At 39.8% G+C, this 23,569-nt stretch overlaps 1 protein-coding gene across 1 annotated transcript in view; it reads right to left on the bottom strand.

The window, feature by feature from the left end:
• The window catches only part of NRG2 (neuregulin 2), a 186,896-nt gene that overhangs the window by 75,058 nt on the left and 88,269 nt on the right, over positions 1 to 23,569 (bottom strand). The window contains exons 3-4 of the mRNA XM_042464379.1: positions 5,260 to 5,329; positions 4,543 to 4,714 (exon numbers count right to left, since the gene is read on the bottom strand). Of these exons, the coding sequence (XP_042320313.1) occupies positions 4,543 to 4,714; positions 5,260 to 5,329 (242 nt within the window). The remainder of the gene's footprint in view (positions 1 to 4,542; positions 4,715 to 5,259; positions 5,330 to 23,569) is intronic.

Raw genomic sequence — 23,569 nt, 5'->3', positions numbered from 1 at the left:
CTCCTCTAGCAGCCTCCTTTTGCATGCTGGGATTGGCAGTTTTAAGGAGCTGAAATTCTCTGCCTGAGAATTCTAAATACCCCTCCTTAAAACTGCCAATCCCAGCATGCAACAGGAGGCAGCTAGAGGAGTCACACTGGAATAGTACCTCTTTAAGAGCTCGTCTGATAAACACCTACTAGTATCGCTGCCACCGTGCCCCTTTCAGCCCATCTGTCTCAAGCCATCCTTTTGGTCAGATTCAGACTTTTTCTACTCCTACACTTGTTGCAAGCTGATTCTTTCAACCTTTGTAGTAGTCCCAATCCTGCAACAGTCCAAAAACCAAGCAAATTTCCACAACGCAATAATTTTAACACTTAACTGACATACTTCCTATAAGAGATTTCAGCCACCTTTCCTAAATGGTAAATTGTAATCTGTATCAGACACAGCTCCCGATGCCCATGCACAAGTGAGGGCAGGAACTTACCCATTTTCTTTCAGACTAGAACTGACCTAATAGGTGTAGTGAATGAATGTGAAGTTGACACAGAGTTATGCAAATTATATTTAACCAATAATGTACTTTTCTGTGTTACTGCTAGCCAAGATTATCTTTTGAGCTATATTTAGTCCTTTTCCATGCTAAAAATAATAAATGACATAGAGGCTGTACACACAGGCGAGGAAGCGCAACCAAATGGCGCCGGAATGCTGCCCAGCAAAAAAGGAGTCGCCTAGAGCAGCTCTTTTTTGCAGCGTGATAAGGGCTACTCAGAGCAAGGTTTACACAGAAATTTTCCCCTAAAGCCTGCTGTTAGTCCTGACTAGAGCAGGCCCACTGAATCAATGGGATTTATGTACTTGTTGATTCACCATTCAACAGCTGATTTAATTGGTCAAGTCTAGTTAGTTCAAGCCAACAGGAATCCACACATCATATCACAGAGTAGAAGACATACATTTATACCCTAACATACATTTATTACCCTAGCAAAACAATATATCTAAAAAACTGGTCCTCTAGCACACCAACTAGCCCAGCTAGTAAAAGCAACATCTAACACAGTGGGGTCATAATCAATCATGCCATGTGAAACAGCTTGTGGAATGCCTTGTACAAAGGCTTGCAGAACAGCTTGGGCAAGAGAAATCAAAGTATTCAATTTGATACTTAAGGAAGGATGAAAGAGATTGAAGCATGTATAAGCAGTAGAAGCTTTGCACCGCACCAGCAAAATAACTCTATATCCACTCTGTAGTATTTGAGGCACACTCCCACAGCCCATGTTTCATTCCTGTTTCATCTCAAACTTTTACAGCTGATTTTTTTCCCCTCTAGATTTTGTCTCTTTGGGCCCAGACAGGCCAAAATAAAGCTGCTTCAGGTCACCTTGGAAGTATGCTGTTTAAATGAGGCATGTGTCCTAAGAGGCTGGAAGACGTGCCAAAGCCATGCTCAAGTCCTAAGGACTGGAGTGCAGCTTTGGTGCAGCTTCTGGCCTCTTAAGATGCATGTGTCTCCAAAGTGCATACCTCCAAAGTGATCCGAAGCAGCTTTATTTTGGCCTGTCTGTTCAGGCCCTTACTTAGGTATTCCAGTTTTGTTCTGTTGAAAGATACAATAATAACATTTCTTGGAATTGACTGAGGATCCATCTGCCCCTGGTTTCCAAACGGGAACAGAGACATCTATGCTGTGAAGAAGCAACTTATTATATGCATTAAAATATGTGTCATTAAGTCAGTGTCACATTTAGAGATGGCTTCTCTCATTCTGTCTCTTTACTGTTTCATGTGTTTCATGGGATCCATTCTGTGATCTCAATTCTGTCTTAATTAAGATTTTTTTAATAAATAAAAAAGTATATTTGACACCTCTTTCATTTCTCTTCTTCAGGAACTTCCAATTACATTTCCAAGTCCATAAATTACATGAAAATGACATTGGTGCCATTCAGTTTCCTGTTTCTGTGGTCTTTCTGGTAATGCATTGATTCCCTGAGAACTTCATGTTTCCCAAAGCACATCTTGAAGAAGACTATGCATCTTTTTCAAAATATCCCAAAATATCTTTTCTTCTCCATTTAACTAACAGAGATGTTCTTCTTCAAATCACTGAACATGTGTCTGCTTATGCTTATAATGAATTATCTTCTCTTTCTATTGATTGCTGGGACATTTTGATTATTAATTGTTTTGGAAGTGTTTTAAATTAAAGTGGTTTAAATTATTTTATATTTTTATACTATATGGTATGGATTTCTAATGTGAACTGCTTGGAGATTTCATAGTATGAAAAAGTATATTTGTAATATACACACACTACAAATAAATAGTATAATTAATTAATTAATTATAAGATGGCAAAAAAGATTTTATTGGGATAAGACAGCTCAATTGTCTCTATGTTTTTCTGGCTGTTCAAGGAAAGAGGAGGTTTCTAACATTTTTATATCTATAGATTGGGAGGGCCATAGACAAGGGGGGGTTCTTGGGGTCTGGACCCCCCCCTTCCGTTAGAAAAATGAATGGTGCATGCTGCTGCACCACCGCACCCAAGCCCCATTATAATGGTGGCACTTAGTCTGGACCCCCCCTTCCTAAAATCCTAGCTACGTCCCTGAAATTGGCATTAGTTAAGAGACTGAGTAAATGAAATGAAAAACATTATATGTGTCTACAGCATATAATCTCTTCCAGAATGTGATGCTGTACTTCCATTCTTTACAGATTTGCAGAAATATACACACTAGATCTGTGCCTGCATTTTTTTTCTGGTATGGAACAAACATAAGACTCAGTAGATAAGTCTAGCTGAATGTGGTTGCTTAATGCATCAACAAATTAAAAATCAAATGGGACCTGATGAAGTGTGCCTCTAATTCTTTCAAATATGACATAAAACTGGGTAATAAGCTTTTTAGAGTATGGGTTCAGTTAGGGTTGATTGCTAAAGAGATCAAGGAAAAGCACTACATTTTACCCATAACCCAAATGTACTGACAATAAAAAAAAACTATGCCTTTTCCAAGGAAAAGATCTGGCAATGAATTGGGGGGGGGGGGGGGTGATTTTACTGCTGATAGTGGAAAAACTTAAGAAAATTTGGAGAACATCTACATCAGTGGAATCTACCATTGGAGAATGGTAAACATTTCAGATGTGAAAAGTGGATCTAATACATGAGTCTTCTAAATGTGACATAATTCAGAAAAATAGGAACTTATACTATTTCCCATTGAATGAATTTCTAAATACAAATCTCTGTGAATCAAATAGAGATTTTGCAGTGTCTTCTAGGACACTGTAATATCTTTAGTTTAAAAAAGAGAGAGTAATATAGAACAAATTTATAGAAGGCCAATATTTGTTTTTAGAACAAGCTCCAGAATAATATATGACTATATGCACCATTTTTCATAATTCAAGTCAATCAATGCATTGTTCGTAGCATGATTATTGGTAATTTCGGGATTACATCTGACAACAATGGAATTAATTTAGATATTGGGTTGGATCAAATTTAGGTGCATCAGACAGAAGCTCATTATCCCACTCCTGCGAATGCTCAATAGCCAACCCTCTCCACAAATATTATGCAGACATGCCAGTGACCCTGCTGAACAAGTGCTGAGAAGGGACTCCCTCCTCACACAAAATCAATCCTAGACATCTTCAGCAGAATACATTATCCCTCTGTGTAGCATTTCAAATGATTAGAGGGGCCACCACAAATAGGCTGGGACAGAGAACTCTGGTCCTGCAGGTGCATGTGCTTAAATATGCATCCAATGTGTTGTTGGAATAAATAAATAAATATCCAGGATACAATTGTGAGTGGGTTTTATATTTATCTGGCCCTTAAACTTGCTGAGTTGCAACTGGACTCTTGACTACCAGATGAAGCAGAAATTATTCTGCAAGATGTATCTAAATGTATGCAATTCTCATTTCTTCTTAGCTCGTTCTTGTGGTACAAGTGCCACTGGGCTTTTCTCTTGGCCACTTACAACCCCTATGCCTACACTTTTGCTCACATAAGATGGGGATAAGTAGAGAATCCAATTGCTAAACATCATGTTATGCTTTTATCTATTGATACTCATTTTATTGTTCTTGTTTGCTGTTCTCACCTCAGTCCAATACAGGGAGAGGATACAAATTATAATTATTATCATTGTCCTGCGGCAAAATATTTTTATATAATTTTTTTTTTAATGAAACCAAAAAAAGTTGTGGTTCTTTGTTCCAGACTCAATGTTGAGGCAAGCAGTAGGCAGACTGAAGTTTCCCAATTTGTTACAATATGCTTAAGTTAGAGAAATGCCCAAGATGAGTCCTGGAACACTGAAGATATCAACAAAAAATGTAACTGAGCACATTGTGAATGCATCTCTCATTACCAGAGCCATCTAGAACTCCTTGGTGTGGGAAAGCACTTTAAGATGGGTACTGCTTTAGTTAAGAAATGGACTAGCCATTTTTTTCAATGAAAATAGTCCAAAAACACTTTCTTACCAATGTACTGACTGTAAAAAGCAGCTGTGTTATACTTACTTTCCATTTCCATATTTTATCCTGATATCTTTGCTCTTTTTCAGTTCTTTACCATCCTTGAACCACTTGTAGGATGGCTGGGGATTCCCTGCGCTTGCCTCACACTTCAAAGAAATCTTTGCACCCACTTCTGCATTTAGGCTCTTCAGTTTCTTGAGTTTAGGAGGGACAGCTGCAAAGAGAATAAAAAGCAAAGTCAGCTTATTAAAGCCACTTGTCTCCTTCAAATCTATACAGTGATAGGAATCACAGAATCAAAGAAATGATGACAGAAGTGCCATTGGCTTGCTCTTGGCAAAGTCTCCAGTTTAAAGGCCTCATAGCTGCATTTATCCCTATTGTGAGCTACTGACTGCTCATCTAATCATACATCATCCTTACCATGTTGACTATGCATCATGTCAAAGAACAGAAGATAAGGTATATGCCAAACTCTGTCACATTCAACTTCTTTCCTATAGTGTCAAGAGAACCTGGAGCTTCGCAGTCTGCAGCTCTTTCCATCAAATATTCCTGCTGCACATTTGCATTTCAGTATCTCTCCACCTCCCTTTGGCACAATTGCCAGCACTCATCTTATCCGAGCAGAAGAGACAGGAATGTACATCCAAACAGGGAGCTAAATGGCAATATAAACTCAGGCAGGGTTTCCTCTGAGAATGCTTGCCCTCATTCTGATGCTGCTGTCACAAATTCATTTGCTGCATTATCTCTTACCTTTGCTGCTATCGGCAGACATGCTGTTGTTGATTCCACAGCCTATGCTGATCTGAATGGAAGCTTTTGGCTACAGGAAGGGAAGAGGAGCTGAACTCTCTTCCTTTCAGGCAAGCCACAATCACTGCCTTTTTTTTTAAGCTCATGTGCCTGCCTATCTGTTCTGGGAATGTACTGTACACTAGCATTTCTGCTGCCAAGAAGGAAAATGCTAAAACTCATCTCCATAGAGAAAACGACTGGGAATACAGAAGGTCACTCAGCTTTTCAAAATGACATTCTTCTCTTCCAATCAACAGCAACAGCAAAGACCCCAAAAGGAACATTTGCCTGTGAGAGAGGACAAACAGGGCAGAGAAGCCAGACTTTGGGCCACAAGAGAGAGAAAATCCAATGAGCAGATCATTGCTCTCAACAAAACCAGTACCCATCAAATGAACAGTACCTCCAGTATCTCCTACTGCTGTGACTATTAGTTTTACTGGTTGCTTTAGTAGCAATGGAGATTTAATTTACTTGGCTTTAGGGAAAAAAGGTCTAACATTGTAGCTAATGTTCCTCAACCCATGTGTCATAATCACATCACAATATGCTAAGCAATCTTCTTGACATTTCTCTTCACTAAATCATTGACAGAGAGATATTAAAGAAATTTTATTTATCAGAATGCCGTGGAGGCATTTAAATTTAAAATGCAAATAAACTGAAAGCATATTATTCTGTTCTGCATTGAATATTTCACACACACACACACACACACACACACACACACACACACCACTGCTGTTATGAGAAGGAACAGTAGAAGTGGGAACCCAGTAGTTTAGAATGTTGTTTAGCAGTTCTCTCCTGTATTATTGTTTTCCTGCCAAATTCAGGATCCCTAAACTTCCCTCCACAAAAAAAGAGACACAAAAGACTGTAGCAACATAGGACCACTAATCTCCCATGCAAGCAATATTATGCTCAAAATTCTGCAACATAGACTCCAACCATACATGGAGAGAGAAATCCCAGAGGTCCAAGCAAGATTCGGGAAAGGAAGAGGCACTGGGGACCACACTGCAAGCATATGATGGCTAATGGAGCATATCAAGGAATTCCAGAAGAATATCAGCAGGTGCTTTATAGACTATAACAAAGCCTTTGACCGCATAGATCATGAAAGGCTATGGAACGGCCTTAAAGACATAGGGGTACCAATACATCTGATAGTCCTGATGAGGAATCTGTACTCAGGACAAGAGGCTACTGTCAGCACAGAACACAGAGAAATAAGAATGGTTCCCAACTGGCAAAGGGTCAGAAAAGACTGCATTTTATCACCCTACCTGTTCAATTTATATGCAGAACGTATTATACAAAAAGCATGCTTGGATGCAGAAGAAGGAGTGAAAACAGGAGGAAGGAATATTAACAATCTAAGATACTTAGATGACACCATAGTACTAGCAGAAAACCTCACAGTCCTCGAACAACTACTGAGAATGATCAAGGAAGAAAGTGCAAAGGTAGGCTTACTGTTGAACATAAAGAAAACAAAAATAATGACTACGGAAAATCTACACGATTTCAACCTAGACAATGAGGAAATAGAAATAGTAAAAGAATTCTCATACCTGGGATCAAACATTAACAGGAACAGGGACTGTAGCCAGGAAATCAGAACAGGATTAAGAATGGGAAGGGCAGCTAAAAAGAACTAGAAAAGATCCTAAAATGACAAAGATATACAACTGTACACAAAAGTTAGAATCATACAAGCCATTGTATTCCCTGTTATCATGTATGGATGCAAGAGCTGGGCAGTTAAGAAAGCAGATAGGAAGAAAATCCATTCATTTGAGATGGGGTGCTGAAGGAGACTGCTGAGGATTATGTGGACAGCCAGAAAGACAAACAAATGGGTCTTAGAGCAGATCAAGCCAGAAATCTCCCTGGAAGCCAAAATGACAAAACTGAGGCTGTTGTATTTTGGGCACATCACAAGGAGAGAGGACTCATTAGAAAAAACAATAATACTGAAAAGTAGAAAGTAGAGGAAAACCACATGCTAGATGGATGGACTCTATTAAGGAAGTCACGATATGGATTTGGAGGAATTAAGCAGAGCAATGGAGGACCGGGAGTTTTGGAGACATCTCATCCACAGGGTCACCATGGGTCAGGATCAACTCAAAGGCAGTTAACAACAACAACAACAAAACTTCCAAGATACTATCGGCCTTACAAAAAACACACAGTGGCTTTGGTCAGACTCACAAATTCAGATTGTAGCTTGGGCTTAAGTTTGGTTGATTTGCTGAGTTGTATTTTTCAGATGGCATAAAGCTGATAAGAAAATTGTGCATGGGAAGGCAGTAGTGGTCTTTCCAGATACTCCCTGTATCATAAGAATCTATTTACCATAGCTTCCAAAAAGTTTTAAGACAGTTTTATTTTGGAAAAGCAACTTTTCCATTTCCAGTATGGTTTGGAGTAACTGAGGGGCTCTACAGATGGCCCCTAAAGGGCGGCGGGAAGCCACCTCTTTCCTGGCCGCATTGGAGCCGTGGCAACCTCACACCAAGGCCCTGATCGAGCCTCTGGACAACGCAGAAAGGAGCCACAAAAGCAGCTCCTTTTTTGCGCCCTCGTAAGGGTGTCATAACATGGTGGTATGCTGCCCCTTCGGTGCTCCATCAGGTGGATGCAGGGCCAGAGTTGTACCATGATGCCACATCGTCAGGACGCTGTGCCCTGACTCTGCCCACAGGCCAGCCTTTCAGACCCATCTGTATAGGACCTGAGTTTAACTGCAGAAATATATAGGAGAATAGCACTAGCTACCTCACAATGGGTTTAGATGACAAGCTTAGATAATCTTCTTATGTATGAAGAGTCATGACACTACTGGCCTTAAAAAATGATTTCACCATCAGGGACAAACATCTTTTGGATTTTCTAAAAACTATTTCAAAATCTACATGGAAAATGATAAGTATGGCAGCATAATAAGGAAGTGCACATACAATGTACAATGATAGTGCTTTAATGGGATCATATTTCAGGGATTACAAAATTACCTGACCTGCCAAGGGTTGGGCCATTTGTATTTCTATTAGTATTTCTCTTCATCAGAGAGCATTCCACATCCCAAAGATGGAAATCTTTTACTTACTAAAGGTGAAGGTGAAGGTATTCCCTTGGCATGACTGTCTAGTCATAACTGACTGTATGGGGCAGTGCTCATCTCTGTTACTAAGCTGAAGTGCCAGCGTTGTCCGAAGACGGCTCTTGTGGTCATGTGGGCAGCTTGACTGCACTGAATATTGTTACCTTCCCACCAAAGTGGTACCTGTTTATCTACTTGCATTTGCCTGCTTTCGAACTGCTAGGCTGGCAGAAGCTGGGGCCAGTGACAGGAGCTTACCCCATCATGCAGCTCTTGGGCCTCAAATCGCCAGCCTTCTGATCTTCTGATCATCAGAGTTGGTGTCTTAACCACTAAGCTACCGCATGTTGTTTTACTTACTAATGATTGCTAAATTTTGAAAGAGGAAATTGATCCCACTGATGCAAATATGGGAGATTATTATCAGAAACAAAAATGAAACTTTCACTAGTATCAATCATGATTCATAGCGTATGGCACAATTTTTCAAGCTTCCAAACTGTACACTTTCATCCATCACCATTTTAAGATTTAAATTTAAGGTAAAGTTCATCATTGTGCTCCTTAAACATGTCTTTTATAATTTACATAAGCATTTGTTTGTTCAACTTCCTGAAGAAGGATTCAGTGTCACTCAAAGGCTTAGACAGCCAATTCAGCCAATGTTAGATTAATGTCTAACTTAAAGCAGCTATCACAGGCTTAAACATGTGAATGAGCCATTTCTCTTTCCCCAGCCCTCAATAAATTATATTTGAATAGATTAATCTGCCAAATAGCTGTAACAAATCTATTCTAACGTCCTGTTTTAGTTACACAGACTCAGAATTCTAACCCAGTAACTAATATAAATAAAGATGTTTAGCAACATCCATTCATTCTGAGTGCTTCTGTTCATGTATGTCAAGCACAAAGAAAGAGACTTATGTATCATACCTTTGTGATATCAGCACCGTGGAAAGAATGCACAAAGATCTCAAAAATATTTCACTCACAATAGCAGCTGAAAAGGACCGCACTGAATCATTTTCTTTCCTAAATCTATCTGTAAAGAATGACAGATGACATCTGTTTTCATGAACCAATACACATGTTGATGTGGAGAGATAGTGTGCGGTTTTACTGTGGGTCTTTCGTTAGCACCGCTCTTTTAACACGGCATAACATCCAACATTTCACAGATGAAAACTGGGACATGTGTGACCAAACAACATAATGGTGTGGTCAAGATGATAAATGTTATTAATAAGGAAGAACACACAAACTAGGAAAGGCTACAGCAGTTTGCTTTTGCCTAGGTCTACACGGAAAGGGACAATTTAACCCTCTCTTCTTGCCTACTGCTGAATTAACTGAGTGCAAACTACTATTGCACCTTGAACTCAGTAATCAGAGGACAAAGGGGGAAAGTGGGAGGAGAAGAGGGAAACAGGCCATTTTAGAAGCAACTGAAAAGTGAAACAACAGAGAATTAACTGTGATTGTCCCTCCAAATTAAGACAATTGGAGGGTGACTTCCCACTTCATTTTTCTCATTTAGCTATACATCTTTTTCATGTACAGACTGCCTTTCTAGATCAAGCCAAAGATCTTGATGCTCCAGCGGCATGCCTACAATAATCAAATGCCTCCTCTCGGAAGTCTGTAAGACTGTAATGTCAAAAGCCAATTACCAGAAGCAGTAACACCAGGTTCCATGCAATAAGCACAATTTACAACCACTTACAATCACAATGTAGGCTACTAATGCTCGTTTTGTAAACATGAACCTTTTTGAAATCTTGATGACCAACCAGCACTTCCTATAATTCTATTATGCCACTTGCTGCCCCCTCTTATACTTTTACCCTGAAAGTTATCCTTTCCCCTGTCGTAACACACTGACATGAAGTTCCCTAACATTTTGAAAAACTTGCTAGGCAGTCAGGTCAGTCCCCCAAAACCTCACTAAATGAGAACACGGAATGCCATTCTTTCTGAGTCCATACTTTTCTCTTCTAGTATACCACAGGTGTCAACCATTGCTTCTGCCATCATGCCATTTGATAAGGTCTGTAAACTTAGGTAATATCAAAAATTATGTATAGCCATGTCGTCTGGAAAGAGTGATCTGGGTGAAGTAATTCAGTTTTATCTTATTATTTATTAAAATATTTTGTTGTCAATAAATTCTACATCCATTAAAAGCCTTCCTTCCATATTTGAAGTTTAGCACAATTGATAGATTATCAAGTAACTCAACACACCACAGAAATCCATTGTTCACCAAAAATTATTTAAAAACTGCCTGCTTGCTACAGCTTTTCTAAAATCCATCTAACATCAGTGTAGACATTTCTTTTCATGGAATGTTACAGATACAAAGCAACTTCAAGAAACCCTCCTAAGCAGGTATACATTGCAAATGTTAGACATACCCAAATTTGTGTAGCTTAATTTATTTTTTAAAAATCTTCATAACTCATATAATTCAAGGCAACTTTCCAAAATAATAAAATCAACAATGCATAGAAACAACGTTATAAGGTAGCAAACCCAAAATTCTGTTCCACCTAATCTAAGAGAAATGAAATTGTTCATTAGTTATAAAATCCTAAAATGTTTTACAGGTTTTAAATCAAATCTTCATATTGAGAAGCTACAGTCATTCTCAAATTACATTCTGCCAGGCTCATTTTTTTATTTTTATTTTACCTTGCTGTTCTGATTTCCACCTCAATATTTCATTTCTTAAATCAGCAGGTTGTGAAATCCAGTTGCATTTCTGACCCAAGAGGAGAGGAGGGATATCAGTCCAGGTTAACAGACTATGGCCTGATACAGACAGCCAAAATAAAGCTGCTTTAAGTCACTTTGGAGGTATGGTGTTTCAATGATACTTGTGTCCTAAGAGTCCAGAAGCCGCACCAAAGCCGCGGTCCAGTCCTAAGGACTGGAGTGCAGCTTCGGTGCAGCTTCCGGACTCTTAGGATGCATGCACCATGCAAACACCGTACCTCCAAAGTGACTTGAAGCAGCTTTATTTTGGCTGTCTGTATAGGGCCTGAGAATGCCTGCATATGGATAAACGCATCCTCTTGTAATCTTGGATAAAAGAACATCATCTAGTTACTTTTGCCTTCTTTCCTCCTTTGAGTGCTCTTCTCTCAATGGCCTCATCTCTGTAAAGTAACTGACTATTCCAGAGAGTTGGCCACTCTGGGTCTCTGACTCTAGTCAGCATAGTCAGGGTAGAGATTAGGGAAGAAGTGGTTCAAAAATATCTGGAGGGCCACAGCTGATATATTCCCCATAGTCTATTTCTCAGGGTTGGAGTATGACTTTTTAAAATATGATGGTGCTATCTTAATAACAAATGGATTGAGATAAAGTCATTCCCAGAAAGTAGCATAGAAGAACACAAAAATATGCCTCACTTGATGGCCTAATGGGGAAGAACTAATCACTTCTTTAGATGTATGGAGTTGTGGAAAGAGGAAGCAGAAGTCACTCATGTATCTTCTTTTCAGCATGCAAAGCCACCCACAAAACCTGATCCCATACCTGTTTAAATTATTCAATTTAATTTATTTGTCTGGAAGCAACTCTCATGGAATTTAATAGGGTTGATTCCCAAGTGAATGTGCATAACCTTGTGGTATTAATATTAAATGTAACTTAGACTGTAGCAGAAAAAAATAATTTCAAATGTATCACCAGTAGCAAAGAATTAATAGTTATATGTCAAATGATGCAATGAGATTTATCTTTCCCCTGAGTCTATAACCCATACTGAAAAGAACTCCCAGATACTTCCTCTTCTAAAGGTATTCAGATATGCTTAGTCTGACCATGTTTGAATCATTTGAAATTTTGTCTTACAACAACAGATCAGCAAACCCAAGTCTCCAAGTCTATTTCCATCAACCAGAACTATTTTATGAGTTTGCTATTATTCCACAAACATTTCAGCAGCAAATCTGCAATGGTTTCAATTAGAATATAAATCGAAAAGTTTCTAAATTTCAGGAAAGAATTGGCTGTCCTTAGAGCAATGATTCTATAACCATTACCTTTATATTGTTGTATTAATATATATGCCCAGTCCACAAACCATCAGTCTTTCTTTGACAGCTTGATTTGTTATAATGAGGAAACAGACTACAAATAAATACACATTTTAAAAAAAAAGGTACGGATGAATATTATATGTTCCTGTGTATCAATTCTGTGTGGCAGTTAAAGTGATTGGCTTGGACCAAGGGACTCAAGATGGTCATAAAACTCCCTATTCCCATAAAAGAATGGACAAAATAGAAATGAGTCGTGTAAATATAAAGTGCCTCCATATTTCACAGCTATCCATGTAATAAAGGACACATTTTTGGCAATAAAGTTTTAACTGAAGATCTAAAGGAGGTCTCCAAGGTGCTAGCCCTATTCCTAAATGGTCCCACAACCTTAGATAACTCCTTTAATGCTATCCAACACTCAAATGGATTCACCACCCCACCAATATGAGCCAGTAGCCACCCCTGGAACTAAGTGATTTTATCCCTTCCATTTGCTGAACAGGAAGATAAAAATCCAAGTCACTAGAATATATTTTTCTTGCTACAGGAAATATTTAAAAAACACCTTATTACTTTCAATAAAAAAATTATCTTCAAAAATAAATAAACCCATTAGAGATTGAATTGGGTATGGGATCATTCATCCAGACATTATTATTATTATTATTATTATTATTATTATTATTATTATTAACATTTATTTATAGAGCACTGTAAAGTTTGCCCAGCGCTTTACATAGTACTGGAAAAACCAAAAGAATAAAAACCTGCCAAGTGGCATACAATCTAAAACAACAACATTACATAATTAAAATAGCTCTAAAACAATAATAATTAGAATACAATAAAAATAAAGAAAACTGCAGATTAACAACCAATAACCTGGAATGCCTCCCTAAATAACAGTGCTTTCAATGCAGCCTTATAATTAGCCAAGGAAGTAATAATAATAACTAATAGTTCTTAACTGTATGGGAAGGAGATTGCAGACATGAGGAGCTGCACAGGAGAAGAGGCGGATTTGAGCAGGAGAAGGAGACCAGTATCATAAGATCTCAATGCGTGAGGAGGGCGGTAAGTTGAGATGAGCGCTGACAAATCAGAGGGAGCCAAGCCATGAAGGATTTTAAAGGTCAGGAGAGAATTTTATATTGGATTCTGAAAGGAATGGGGAGCCAATGGAGGGATAACAACAAGGGGGTTACATGGTCAAAGCAACGGGCAGAGAAGATGATCCTGGCCGCTGAGCGTTGCACAGAGATTAGGAGGCTAAGGTGGGAAATAGGAAGACCCACTAGTAATGAGTTGCAACAATCCAGGCGTGATATCACCAGTGGATGCACAAAAGTCTTCGCCATCAAAACAGAAAGAAATAGTCGACTTCTGACAAGATTATAAAGAAAGAAACTGCATGACTTGGCTGTAGCCTGGAGCTGTAGAGTGAACAATAATGAAGAGTTAAATAGAAAGCCAAGACTACGGGCCTCATTGACAGATTGAATAGAAATGTCATTCACAGTAATTAACAAGGAATATTGCAAAAATGTCTTGGGTGGGAAGACAAGTAGCTCAGTTTTAGCCATGATGAATTTCAGGGGCCGGCAAATCATCCACTCAGAGACAGACAGATGGACATAGGGACTATGCAGTGTGCATAATCAGACAGCCTGGCCTATGCCTCTTAAATCAGGTTGGGAGAACTTTGAGGGTCCAGGGGCCTATTTTTGACCAGGCACTGGCTACCCCCAGCCTTGCCATAAACTAATCTAGAGCTGGGCAGAAGTCCACTTCTGGTTTTGTAAAACCACTTGTGGTGCAAAGGTTAAGCAGAATCATGTCCAAATGGGAGTGAGCATCTCCAGGAGAGGAATAACCATTTTTAATAGGTTGCGGAGGAATAGATTTCCAGGGACTGGGGAGGGGGGAAACAAACCTGTGGGCTTTCAGTTCTGCTGTGCTGTGCTAAGATGTAATGGAGGATGCTCATCAATTCAAGGGAAATGCAGAGGTGTTGCCCTTTTTCATTTGATGGAGATTCAGTGCACATTTAAATGGCAGAGTTTAAATACAGCTCACTGTTCATCAATTACATGTCATACACTATTGGGTTATATGCACTCCGTAGTTTCCACTTTTCAGCAACATATTTATAAGAATTACATGTCACGTACTAAAGAAAGTCCATTTCTGGATGTAACTTTGAGTTACATTCCTCAACATTTGAGATCATTTGTTTTGCAGTTTATTCAGAGGCCTAGAAATTAATTGACACAATATGTCCCTATTTAGGCTGCAATCCTTTGCACAAAGTGTCATTAAATTCAATATGATACAGGTCAGCATAGACATGTAGAGTTTGACACCAAAAAAGACCTTCCTCTGTTTTTTGTTTTGGTTTTTTAACATTAAAATTCCTTTTTGTGTTTGTGTGTGGTTGACATTCTGTGGTTTGGGTTCATACATTTTCTGGAGCTATTTCCCAAAGCCTAATGTCTTACCCAGTTTTCTGATCACCAGCTTTCAGAGATTTGGCTCCATGAAATGGTCACTGAAATATATTATTCTGCTCCTGCTATATAGGTAGAAAGGACTGAAACATTGGCTAAACTAACAAACCATGAAGATTTCAATTGAAAACATGCTACTTCCCCCTCAACTCACATTTGACATATATGTTTGCCTGCCACTGAGATATTCTCAACTGCACTAAAATTATAGCAGTATGATTCCACTTTAAATTGTCATGGCAACATCCAACTGCATCCTTGGGTTTGCAGTCTGGGGAGCTCTCTGGTGGAGAATTCTATGGTGCGTTACAGACCGCCGGGTTGCGGCAGTCTACTGCCACCGCCACTTGCAGCATCCGGGAGCCGTAGCGGCCAAACCGCGGGGCTCCCGGACGCTCCGAGGAAGGAGCGCGGAAATCGCACTCCTTCCTGGGCCCCGGAAGTGGTGCCGCAAAGCGCAGCGTCACTTCCACCGCAACACGTCTGGACACTATGCGTCCAAGACGTCAAAATGGTGGCGGCCGTGTGGAACAGCCGCCGCCCTTTGTTATGGAGAGAGTCTGTAATAGCAGTAGGGGCGTCTAGAAGAGACACCCCTTTTCCAAACTGGGACATCCTGAGGACGTCCAAAATGGCGGTTTGTAACCCGTCTAAATATCCCTTCCTAGACTACAAATCCCATAATTCCATAGTATGGAATATGGCAATGAAAGTGGAATCAGAGGACTATAACTGTGTGTATGAAAGGGATCCTAGTTTCAAAAGACAAAAGAAGTTTCAAAACTAAATCTCTTCCCCTCAGTATATTATTTTAGGAACTACCTTAAAAAGCTTTTATGGATTTAATTAGTGTAGCTTGATTAAACTTGGTACAGAATTTAAGTGCCTTAATGACAAAAATACATTATACTGTAGGTGCTCTGGGGCATTATTTAGATGTTGAAAACATAATTAACCCTAAATGGGCAATCTGCCTATAAATTGTCTAATGATGGGAAGAATAACAGAGAATACATCTCACTCAGCAGGTTATACTCCAACTTATGCATAAGAGACATAAGACTAGATAAAAGGAATAATATACACTGACAACGGATGATACTGGTAAGAGGGAAACTACAGCAGATTAGATGAAGTTTCTCAAAATCATGGATGTTTTCCCCTCCTGTATCTAACATATAAAATTCATGGGGTCACCATAAGTCAACAAGTGCCTTGAAGACCCATACACACACACAAATATACTACTACAGTGGGCCCTTCTTTTATGTGAGGGATCCGTTCCAGGGGACCCCTCCTCCTGCATAAGGGGGAAAATGCATATCCTCAAGCCCCATTAGAAGTAATGGGGCTCGTGCCTGCGGTGTGCCATTACATCTTCCGGGACATGCCAGGGTTTTTTCCAACGCATCTTCCAGCATATGTATTTTAAAATCCTGTCTTCCTCATAATGGATGATTCTGTTTCATTAAAAATGTCTCACTTTTCATCATTTCAATACCTTTTTTTTACAGATCACTAATCAAATTCTTAATTCTGGGCATTTCTGTTTATTAATGGGGAAAAATTATGCTTGTGAAACTGGTTACGTCTAAAATATTTAACAATAATTAGCTAATTAGCTTACTTGCTGTTCACCGCTATGATCTTTGGAATAGCGGTATATAAATAAAATTTAAAAAAAAAATACAGGACCAAGCACATTATTTCTAAAGCATAGATGAAAACTCCATTTGTGATCAATTTCAATTTTACTAAAGTAAAGGTAAAATTGGCACATTTGGCCCTTTGGCACAGTTGTCAATTCGTGCCTGACTACAGGAGGCGGTGTTCATCTCCATTACTAAGCCATGTAGACAGCGTGGTGAAAAATGACTTTGCGGTCATGTGTCTAGCATGATTAAATGCCAAGGTGCATGGAACGCTGTTACCTTCCCACCAAAGTGGTACCTATTTATCTGCTTGCACTTTTACATGCTTTCAAACTGCTAGGTTGGCAAAAACTGAGACTAGTGATGGGAGATCAGTCTTGGATCTTGAATTGCCAATCTGCCGACTCTAAGGTTGTCAGTGTCAGCATCTTAACTGCTAAGCTACCACATCCCTTAACAGAAGTACAAATACTCCACGTTCTTTCCAGAAAGATCTTGCAACCATTCTGAAATGTGAGACAGCACAGGTTATCTTATCAAGCTGGAATGTAGTATTCACAGGGATAGGATTTTCTGAATTGTGCTAGTAAAAAACCTGATGCCATTGTGTATTTCCCTCCTCATCAGAAGGTAGAAAGGTTGTGTTTTCACTGCAAAAATAATGCAGTTTGACACTACTTTTTCTTTTACGCGGGGGGTCCGGAATGGATCCCCCGCGTAAAAGAAGGTCTCGTTTTATATTATAAACCTTTAATTTGTATACTGCCTTTAGTCCCAACATCAGCCCCAATTTTGTAGGAAGGGTGGGATATAAATATAGTTATTAATACTGGCAATCATCAGTATCACCACCACCATTATCATCATAGCTGCGTAAGAACACACAAGATATGGTGCAGTTAACCCTATATTAGAGAATGAGGAAGATTTATAAGGTGGTCTATTCCATTTCTTTTTTCCCCCTAATGATCTGCAGTAAGTGTTTAGAAGCCTGTCACCACATCCAGAACATTTATCTGGAGCGTCAAACATGCCATTTTCTACCCCAGAAATATGATGACAGCATATCACTCACCATTTAGCAGTAACATTTATTATTTCAAAATACAGTACACTGCCATGATCAATATATCCTGCTTTTGAATTACTGCCTGTCATAAATGCTATGAGAATATCCTTTATTTTGTTTGTTTGTTTTAAGGATGGGCATGTTCCATCCTTAGATATTACCAAGGATGGAGGGTGCAGGAAGGGCCTTCCTTTCTGTAGCACCAATAACATGGTGGAGGCCATGGAAGAAAGCTTTGTGGGATGCCCTCCCTGTGGTGTCAATGTTGGTTTCTTTCTGGCAGAAAGTCATGACATCATACAAAAAAAAGGCAGTATATAACGTTTAATTTAAAAAAATTAAGTGTGGGGAAATGTTTCACTCTCAGGTCTAAGGACTTTCTCTCTTTCCCACCCCCGAAAGCAATGGCAATTTCTGAGCTAAGGGAAATTTCAAATGAAACCATAAACCTGTGTTAATATGATCAGGTTTTATACACATATTTTGTTGGATTGTTATGTGTTCTACATTACAAAGTTCAGCTCTTTGTTTTAATATGTATGAAAAATTGGTTCTCTCTTTGAAACTCCAGTGTGAATGGTTGCCCAGTGTAAATCTAATTTAAACAGGCATTTAAAACATAAAGTTTTTATTCTTTTAACATGTAATTTGTTTTAATATTGTAATAATTCAATTCTATTTTAATGCATCAGTTTTGTATGTTAGTCCATGTCTCTTTTCCTCTTCTTCATAATTCTTACATAACTAAGCATGCAACAGGAGATCCATGACTTGCATTTTCCTCCTTCTCTATCTCACATCACTGTTGGACAGACAGGAATGTGCCTTGAGGAAGAAGGTAGGAAGAGAAAGTACTGAGGCCAGTGGCATCACTAGGGTTGGTATCACCCGGTGCAGGCACCTGAAAAGTATAGTCCTCCAGTGTAGTCCACACCCCACACATCTCCCTAGTATTGCCCCTGACTGAGGCAGCTCTTTGTCTCTTGTGATGCATAGTTAAGCAATGGGACATACACCTGCATGAAGTCTGACTGTGTATGGAAACTGGAGCAGACCCAGCAACTGTATCCCTGAAAACTCAGATTTAACTTCACCCCCTGGCATCAGTTTCTCTCTCCTCCCCTTTCTCCCTTTGTTCTTGTGTTTTTTCAGTTGCTGCAAACTGAGTCCAGAGTACAAAAGCAGTTTCCACTCAGCTTAGCAAGAGGAAGAGGAAAGGAGGGCAGCCTTACCATTCCCAGTAGGCTCAGAGAAAAGCAAACTGCTGCAGCCTCTCCTAGCTATGGGAAATAACATCCTCTGCTATTAGTCTACAAATTGCTTCTTGAAATAACCAAATAAATAAACAAGGGAAGGGGACAACTCTGCCATTGAAGAGGGGCTTTCCTTGTGAGGATCCCCTTTGAATAACAGCACTTAAGACATTTGGAAGATATGAGAGGAACATCAAACTTTAGGAATTAATAAGATATCACTTAAATATTATAACTGAAATTATAATACGTAACTGTCCTGGCCTCTCAGACTGTGGTTATGCAGGCCTCAGCCTTTCCTATTCGTTTCTGTCTTTTATTGGAAGCCTTGCCTCTTTTTCCACCCTCCAAGGTCTTCTAGTACTGAAGCTTTCCGGGTTTGCCTCTTTAGAAAGCAGTGCACAATGAAGTCCTCACCCTTGACATGCGTAGGAGGAAGAAATGGTGAGTGGGTGGGTTGCATGCAAAGGGTGTTTTCCAGTCTCTTTGTTTTCTATCTATGTGTGAGGAAGCACATAAAGATAGAAGACATGCTGAAACAGAGCTGAGGACCCTCCAAAAGATTTTTATGACCAGCCATCCCCCCAGAATCAGTGCGGTGTAGCAGTTTGAGCACTGGGTTATGACTCTGGCTACCAGGATTCGAATCCTCACTCAGCCAAGGAAATGTACTGGATGATCTTAGGCAAGTCACGCTCTCTCAACCTCAGAGGAAGGCAAAGGCAACCACCACCACCCCCAACAAATCTTGCCAAGTCTGAAATGGAAACTGTGTATGACCTTTGCAACTATTGCTTTGTTTTTGTTTAAAACAGTGAGGATCTGGGGTTGGGCCAAGCTGGATGATTTCGAATTCAGCCCGGTATTGGACCACTGTGGGTCCTGCCTGCCATAGATGAGTTGTGCAATTTGTATTATTCCTAAGTCTGGATAATAATTATAGGGCACTATCAATACACTCACACTCTTACCTTCCTTCAAAGGCACAGAACAACCATAACAACAACAATATTCCAATAACAGCCACTTTGTGCTTGCATGCACATCACTTTGAAAAAATTACTAAATAAGTACATGTCCACAGGTCCCAAACAGCTGAGGACCATTCAACATTATCTGGCAGCAAAAATATATATTACCACAGATTGGATTGTGTGATAATAAAGGAGTATAGAGAATTACCTTTCTCCATTTTATTAAAATGAGGAAAAGGCATACTTGTGAGGGATGAATGCCATTTCTTTCAATTCCCATTAACATAAGCATCAACATCCAAACTAAGTGGAAAAGTAACTAGATATTAAACTCATCTAGACATATCCCAATCCTGCTGAAACCCATTAGTGGGTAATTACAGATGTTGAGTTCAAATAAAGCACATAGTATATATTATGAAGTCTGTAATACGCATCATGCTTTAGGCAACTTATATTCTTTTGTGTGAAAAAGATGACCAGACATTCTCACTGCTCCATCCTTGAGTGTCTTGGTAAACAGCACTATCTCACTCTGAAACAGAGGATATACCAAGGAAACTGCAACACACATTTTTACTTTCCTAAGGGCAACACTTGATGACTGTTTATTTATTGGCAGGCTTTTCCATGTTTCTCACTAGGTTCTTTAATTAACACTCACAAAAGCTTTTGCTAACAGCACCTGCTAGGCTAGCAATTCCAACATATAAAATGGAAATCTTGGAACATCATCATAAATCCCAAATCATGTAAGAGGAATTCATGATGTATTCTCTTCCCATGTCAGCCTTGCCCCTTATATAAATATGATTAGTAGAAGTGAAAGCACTGTGCAGTATTAACTCAAATACCACAAATATAAAGTCAGGAAGGGCTCTTATGTCTTCCATCTTTTTGAATTTCTTGGTATAAAATTCAGGCGAGATCTGCAGAGATCTGAATGAAAATTTAGTCCTGTAGGAAATCTACTATGGCTAAATATTAGATTGTTAACAGCAAAAAATAAAAACAACAGAGTTTTAGTCCTATGCAAATGTAGCTGGAAAAAATGAAGGCACAGAGGGGAGGATCAGGATTAGTACTCAGTGCCCTGCTCATGATCCACACATGTTCAAGATATCACCTACACAGAAACCTATGCAAGTAAACACAAGTTGCTTATATGTGATCTGAAACTGGAACAGTAGATACAGATCATATATTTGATGTCCACACATAACTTCTTGGCAATTTCTTTTGCAGACAAATGCCATGGAGGCATGGAGGTTGTAGTTGGTTCCTAGAGAGCATATTAAACACATTTTACCCTTCCACATGGTCATTTATATCCCAAAGGAATCTTTGCATGGGGCTTTTCTGAAGTTTGCAGCTTATTTTATTTTATTCTGCTTTCTAGTACATTTCTTATCAGTTTTATAAGTAGGGCAGGTATCTCATCTCTCTGCACTAGGACTCACACAAAGAGCTAAAGTACATTAAGATTAATGTCAGGCCAAAAGAGCTCTTGCAAATGGAAGCTGTCTAAGAGGGCTTTTCATCCTTTTTCCTTCTTCTCATGACCAATTCCTCATCCTGTTTTCGAGTGTCCTTGGCACTCACTCATTCTTTCTTTCTGACATCCCTTTTATCACAGTCTGTTCTGCAGATGCTTCTATTTTATAAAGAGATGGCTTCAGATCAGATTCCCCTCTGGCCTAAGTCCTTTCCCCTAGACCAGCTATGGCAAACCTTTTAGGGACCAAGTGCCCAAACTAAAAGGTGTTCAGACACCAGGTGTTACCCGGTGCCAAGGGCAGGACTTCCAGGAGGGGGCTTCTGAGAGGGACTTCTGCTTTCCAGGAGTGGAACTCCCCCCCCCCCACCCTCCCAGGCCTTCAGCTGTCTATCTGGAGACAGCTGAAGGCCCAGGATGGCCGGGAAAAGGAGGAACAGGCACGCACCTGTTTCTCTTCTTTCCCACCCTCCCTGTGCCCTGAAAAATGGCTTCATGTGCCTTCTCTGGCACGTGTGCCATAGGTTCACCACCATAGCCCTAAACTTATCCTTGCATGGGGGGTGGACAGAAGACTGGGAGGATGGTATGCAGGCCTCACAAAGAATCACAGAGCTGGAAGGAACCACAAGGGCCATCTAGAGCATTCCCCTACCATGCAAGAATATACAACTATAGCACTCATAAGAGATGGCCATCTAACCACTTTTTGAAGATCTCCCAAGAAGGAGTGTTCACTACTATCTAAGGCAGGGATAGGCAACCTGCGGCCCGTGGGCCGGATGCGGCCCGGCGAGGCCTTGGGACCAGTCCCAGCCCGGTCCTGCCGCCGATTGCCGCCGGGGCCTTTGGCGTCTCGCGCGAGGGGCATGGTGGGGCAATTGTCTATAGAAGCCTCAGAAACATGCATTTATCTTAACATTTTTTAAAAATCAGCAAATTTTTTTGTGTGTCCTCCATTTTTTATTTAAAAAGTGCCCTCCATTTGAAAATTTTGTCCTACATTTGTCCCAGTTTATTTATTTATTTATTTATTTTAATTTTTTAATTATTTATTTTTTGGCTTCGGCCCCCCAGTTGTCTGAGGGACAGCAACCCGGCCCCCGGCTCAAAAGGGTTGCCTATCCCTGATCTAAGGCAATCTATTCCACTACCCACAGATGTGTGTATTTTTTTCTGAGCATGATCAAGATGTCCAGGAAGCAAGGGTCCTCCATGCCTGAACTCTCCATGGACTGAGGTAGGACCCCATTTTTAAGATACTGAAATCAGCATCCGATCAGCAACAGGAGTCTACTACCAGCATAAAATTCTTCATAGAAATCGTGAACACAAGCTGAAAGGGGGCATTTGTGCTATCTGTGAGACTACAGGTTGAACCATATTCTGATCAGTGCAGAATCCTTCAAGAATGTACCAATGTAAGGATGACAGGAAGAACAGAAAACAGAAGGACAGAGGTGGAGGTAGGGAAGAACTCTAGCTCAGTGACAGAGAACCTCCTTTGCCTGCAAAGGGTTTAGTTCCTAACAGTTCTAGGTATTGTGTGAATCTTTGGATGGCTATTTTGTGCTACATGGAACAATAGCCTGACTCAGTATAAAGCACCTTTTTATTGTTGTCCATGCCTTGCTTCCATGAGCAATGTTAAAGATCTAGAGGACCATTGGTTGCCCAGATTTGGAAGAAAATATCACAAAAGATTTATAGTGTCTTCCAGAAAAATTGAGTTATCTACAGATGTAATCCTACCATCATTCTGATGTCCTTCTTGAAGAATGTAAAAGAGATTTTGAACTCACTTCGAAGAAAGAGTACTACATAGTTGCCAGACCAGTTCAGAATCATTATGTTCCTGTCTGTGCACTGGGAAATGACTGCAATAGAGTATGTGCTTTGTGTGCAGAGGATCCCAAGTTTATTTTTCAATAGCTTTAGGTACAGTCAACACAGGCAACTTGAAGTTGAATGACTGAATGGTCTCAACATAAGGTAGTTTTTTCTGTGTCCTCCTCTATTGCCATGCAAGTTTTATTGCACACATTCCCAATAAAGTAGCAACACATCTGTGTCCTTCAAGGCTTCTTCAGAATCACCAGGATCCATTCGTATTTTCTGCCCAGCCTCCCTGCTACTAAACAGAAGCAAGCCCAC

This window comes from Sceloporus undulatus, chromosome 4, assembly GCF_019175285.1.
Source record: "Sceloporus undulatus isolate JIND9_A2432 ecotype Alabama chromosome 4, SceUnd_v1.1, whole genome shotgun sequence".
Taxonomy (NCBI): Eukaryota; Metazoa; Chordata; class Lepidosauria; order Squamata; family Phrynosomatidae; genus Sceloporus; species Sceloporus undulatus.
Note: the sequence above shows the minus strand (reverse complement) of the source record. Positions and strands in the feature narration are given on the sequence as shown.